The sequence below is a fragment of the Leguminivora glycinivorella genome, chromosome 25 (assembly GCF_023078275.1).
Source record: "Leguminivora glycinivorella isolate SPB_JAAS2020 chromosome 25, LegGlyc_1.1, whole genome shotgun sequence".
Lineage (NCBI taxonomy): Eukaryota > Metazoa > Arthropoda > Insecta > Lepidoptera > Tortricidae > Leguminivora > Leguminivora glycinivorella.
In genome coordinates this window covers 2990564-2996123 of record NC_062995.1, presented here as the reverse complement: position 1 = coordinate 2996123, position 5560 = coordinate 2990564, and the positions used below count along the sequence as shown (strand labels likewise).

Genomic DNA, 5560 nt, shown 5'->3' with positions numbered 1-5560 from the left:
TGTGGGGTATCAATGGAAAGGTCTTTTAAAATGATATAAAGTTTTCTAAAAAACATTTTTCTTAAAGTGAACGGTTTTTGAGATATCAGCTCTCAAAGTCGTAAAAAGTATGTCCCCCCCCTCTATTTTTATAACTACGGGGTATAAAATTCTAAAAAAAATAGAGGTGATGCATGCTAATTAACTCTTTCAACGATTTTTGGTTTGATCAAAGTATCTCTTATAGTTTTTGAGATAGGTTGATTTAACTGTAATTTTGGCAGGTGTATAAATTGACATAATAAGTTTATTATATTTGCTGCTACGGAACCCTTTGTGCGCGAGCCCGACTCGCACTTGGCCGGTTTTCATTTTATAGTTATGTATTTTACTTTTATATTCATACTATAAATAACCTAACAAATGTCATTTAAAACATACTTTGTATATTAGTCTAATGTTAGATTATAGGAAATATTGGAATTAATATTTCAACTTCAACCAATTGTGGGCCTAATTTCGGTAGAGTTATTGTAATTTATACATATATACACGCACGCGATCCCAAGCCGGGCGCCTGCGGCGCCCTCTAACTTAAAATTGTCGGTCGAAGCCCGACGCACGCGGTCCTAAGCCGGGCGCCTTGGGCGCCCTCTAACTTAAAGTGTCAAGTGAAGCCCGACGCACGCGGTCCTAAGCCGGGCGCCTTGGGCGCCCTCATATTTAATATATATATATATATATATACGTATTTTGTACTAATATTGCTTACTTTCAAAAATTATTACATCGCAGATGTTCCATTACAAAAAAAAAGTAAGTCCAACGCCGTGTCTTGAGTGGGCGACGGTCGCGCGACCGTCGCCGTCGCGTCCCATACTTCCATATATCGATAAGGTTTGATTTCGTATGCGTCGCATCGCCGTCGCGCGACCATCGCGCGGCCGTCGCCCACTCAAGCCACGGCGTAAGAAGTATCACTTATTTCAATCGGTCGGTCGGGGTAGTACAGCTACAACCATTTCTGCAAGAAAACTCGTATTTTTTTGACAAGAGTACAAATTAAAAAGTGTGGTAACGTCCATTTCAAGATCAATATAAAGCCTGACCAGAAATATATGACAACGCGCCATCTTGCGGAATTTCATTGGAACTATTTTCTTCATACTAAACTGAACTGTCAACCCATACATCGGAATAACAGCGCCCTCTTGACAATAGTTGTTTACATACGAGTAGTAGTTGTTTACTACGATGTTTACATTTTTTAATTTCTACTTATTATGTGTACATTCTTGTGACATGCCTTTATTGCTGTACTTTTCATTACATAGGCAACTAATACCTACTACTTGGTACAACTCTTAAACCAGTTTCAATAGCTACCAGTCTCCGTCATCAGATCAGCTCTATGGTAGCATAATATTGGCAATATTGCATTGTCAATTTGTCACCCAACCTACATATGGGTGCAAATTTTCAGATAGAAACCATACACCTTTTTATTGAATTCTGTTAACTTTAATGGAAGGTTCTTTAGATCAAATACAATTTATTTCTCTAAGAAACCTTAACCTCTTATCCTCCTAAGGCCCAAGGCGAAATTCGGCTACTAGTCATTGCGAACCACGGTCCTACCAGTAGTACTATTGTTTTATACTCGTTCAGGCCCAAACATTAGGAATACATTTTTTAAATGTTATTGTACTTGTATGCCACCAACAGCTTTGGGGCATATTTATTATCAGTTTACGATGCCTTTTAGGATAATTTGATTTTAATTAAAAAAAGTCCTACAGGAAGGACCATGGGCTTATAAAGAAACGTTATTTATATTACGAAATGAAAAAACTCACTTAAGATTTGTTTATTTTTTAGTTTTGTAGAAAGAATGAGATAAAATAATAGTCTTATTAAAATAATACAATGCACCAATCACTTAAAAATTAAGATTTTACGCTCTTCTTCGACGAATGTTATTCCACTGCGAGCGTGAGATCATCCTCTTATAGGCGCTCCACGACGTCCTTCTGCAGAAGCTGCAAGGTGAAATATCGGGTTCTGCCGTGGATAGGCTTTGGAATTAGTTCTGACAGAGAAATATCGACATAGGAACTAGAGGAAGCGTACCGGGATCTGGTTTGAACAAAATTTGTTTCTATGAGTTTTATGTGGCAAAAGTCTGTTTTTTCATCTTCAGTTTCTATTTCTGATTCCCTAAGAGCGAATTATGTTTCTTTGTCATTTAATCCTACAACAATAAAAGCAATATGTGTCAGTTTTTGCAACCACCACAAACATTATTATTAAATTATGTAGTTGTATAAAACCGAGGTACTACTCATAGGACTTAATATTTTTCATCCCGTATTTCGTAAAATATAAGCAAAATCAATGAAATTATTACTTAACTTCGTAAAATAACTAATAAAAAAGAAGATTATTTACAAATTAGTAAGAAAGTACTTAAAATTACATGAATAAAATTGGATTTACTAACCTCTCCTTCACGGAATACCCATGTCGCCGTCTATAACTTGTCAGTTTGACACTTTGTTTTTATTTTTCAAGCTTATGAGTGTGTTCACATTCAACCTTAAACACCCCTCTAGAAAATCGGATACGTCAGTTTAGATTGGCGCGAAATTTGAAATCAAAATGTCGGCTTTTATAATAAGTCCTACTGGTAGGACCGTGGCACGCCATGACTATATAGTCGTTGAAGAAGCTGGGCCTGAATGACCAACTTAATTATTACTATAGGAAGGACCTTGGGCCTTAGGAGGTTATGGTTACCGAGTTATTAAAAAAATAAAAATACATAATTACTGAACGTGTGGTTACCACTTCCTAATGTTATTTGTTTTCACATGTGCATCACTTGACAGTATCTTGAATGTTATCCTTAAGGATCTCTCACACTGATTAATTCATTTATCATGTATGAAAACGATGAAAACATTTTTTTTGCGAATTGAATTAAAAGTGTTATACATTCCTAATAACGATAAAATTCCCAACAACGTGTCAAATTTAACAGAAAACAAAAAAAAACACGCTGTATAGTACCTTTTCATTATCATATTTAAAACATTTGTGGCTTATATACGTATCGATATATCGAAACCCTGTTTGAATATTTTCTAATTTACATTAAATGTGTAGCAGTTAAGGGCGCTACGGGCACGGTTACATACTATTATTATTGACATTTGTACTACAACTGGCACAGTTCTTAACTTGCGACTCCAACTGTGCTACGCGCTTCTGTAAATGCATTATAGTCGCATCCTTTTGCTTCAACTGCATCTTCAGCATCATTATAGAGTCCTCCAGGGCTCCATACACAGCCTGCACCTCCGGTTGGTAACTGAATACCTGCGGAGGCTCATCCAGACAAAAAAACTCCCTCACAATCGGATGATTCGGCAGCTTCTTAAGTATAGCGTTCACAAACACTTGCAATCCTCGCACCCTCTCTTCCAAAAATGCTGAATCAAAGTTGTCTCTAAACCATCGCTTGCCGGGCAAAGGAAGCATTATGTTAGGCTGCTCCGCTTTTATTCTAGAATATAACCTGACAAAGTCTGTGTACCTTCTGAATACTAGCCAAGATTGGTCCCGCTTGTCATCCTCTACCTTCAACTTGTAGATAGTGAACCTAGCTCGTTCTTCCATGACTTCGTAACCAACTATGGGTATTTGTAGCGAGTCAAATTTCTTTATTTCGTCTCGGTGCAAACTTAGGTCTATGTTGCTTAAGCTATTTTGTACCATGGTGACGTTGTCTCTGATGTCGTGTATGTTGCCCATGCTTTTGTGGTGGCTCCGGGGCTGCAGGCGGGGTCTGTGTCCGGTCTCATTGTCGGACATGGTCGACTCATTATTGTGTTTGTAGTATCTGGTGAGCTTGACGGTGGCGACTGCGCTGCTGTCGTCACTGGACGTCGAGGACACTTCGTTGTTCATGTTGTCACGTCGGGTGTTGATTATGTCTGTTTTGTGCAGAGTTTCCATTTTCTGAAATTTAATTGTAAGCTGTTAGGTTGAAATCCAGTTGAATGATTTTGGGAGTGCTGGAATTACTAAACAAAATACTGATAAAGTATTGAAGCGATTTTGTGTCTATGAATTAATGAATGCGCCATCTATAGTCTGTCCCCCTTATTCATAAACATTCACTAAAGTGATCAAGCCGATAAAGTTTGTTTGTCCCATTCCCACGTACTGGTATGATAGAAAGGGACAAACAAACTTTATCATGATAACTTTATTGAATGTTTATGAATAAGGGGGTGTGGGGGAGGGAGGGATCTTTGAGTATTAAAAAAAAAATTAATTTGTAGCAGAAGGAATGTTCTATAATGGAAGGACACGAATGTAAATCACAGTGTAGTGAGAGTGAGGAACAGTTTGCCTGAAACCGTAGTCAGTGCACCTACAGTGAACTCTTAGAATAAATATTTATTGAATGAACAAAACACAAGTGCATCAGGACATTGATGTGTATATCAGCTTTAAGCTGCCTGTGCATTAACAAATAATAAATAAATTAAATTGAAATTAACTTCTAAGGTTCAACAGGGGCAGATATTCCATTGCAAACGGCACACAAATCAGCAATGATATAAAAAAAAATCTTTATTGTAGATCTATAAGTGCGTGTGTCACATATTTTTGAGGCCCTCATAGTAATTTGTAATTGCGAGTGACTGTACAAGTTACTGTGAGGCTAAATGCAGGCAGAAATTTTAAGTGACACATAACAACAATTAGCATTGGCAATGACATTGAAATATAAGGTATGAGTAATCTATATTAAACTAGCCCAATAAGTCATGTTATTAATAGATAGTTATGTTTTTTACTACCCCAAATCACTTACAAAACTATTGTATCATCATAGGAGAAAAAACAGCTAAAAAACATACATTGAGCATCATGTAACCTTCACAGTTAATTAAGGTACTTTGCACTTACGTTCTAGATGAAATTGGAGCAGCTTATGTTATAAATAGCTGCCTGAACACCCAACAATGACGCACCTAGCAGTAGCACACCTTGTATGGACGATTTGAACACATTTTCTATAGCTTAAATACTTAACAATGAAACGTAACTTTATACTATCGATATTTGAGTTTCAGAGCATTAGCACCGATGTTGATCGATTGTAAATTGAGCACGATATCGTAATGAGTAAATAAAACAGCAATACGTGCTATAAGTGATAAATAAATTAAATAACATTGATAAAGTTTACAAAATACAGCGCGACGTAGGTGAAATTTGACAGTTATATTTAAGGATGCGTTCCACATGGCTACAGATCAATGGTTGTTTTGAAAGTGTGTTCCAATTACACACTTGGCGAAACATATCTGGTCAAGTTTTTTAGCAGTGACAGCGCATCACTATTAAAGGAATCTTCACATTTACACAATTTACCTCAGGCCAATATTACAGAATCCAGAAAAAAAAAAATATTTTGACATATTTGATTTGACGTTTGTTTATTAATTTGTGTAGAACGTAGTGATTATATTCTCTTTGGCAAAGAGTATAATAATAGTTGCTCTTT

The 5560-nt window shown here is 36.6% G+C and overlaps 1 protein-coding gene across 1 annotated transcript; it reads right to left on the bottom strand.

The window, feature by feature from the left end:
• Positions 1-2779: 2779 nt before the first annotated feature.
• LOC125239375 (sorting nexin-16) lies at positions 2780-5262 on the bottom strand. The gene is made up of 2 exons (XM_048146939.1): positions 4960-5262; positions 2780-3999 (listed from the first exon to the last, which is right to left on the bottom strand). Exon 2 carries the CDS (start codon positions 3994-3996, stop codon positions 3169-3171), a length of 828 nt encoding a protein of 275 aa, XP_048002896.1. The 5' UTR covers positions 3997-3999; positions 4960-5262; the 3' UTR covers positions 2780-3168.
• Between the last annotated feature and the right edge of the window lie 298 nt (positions 5263-5560).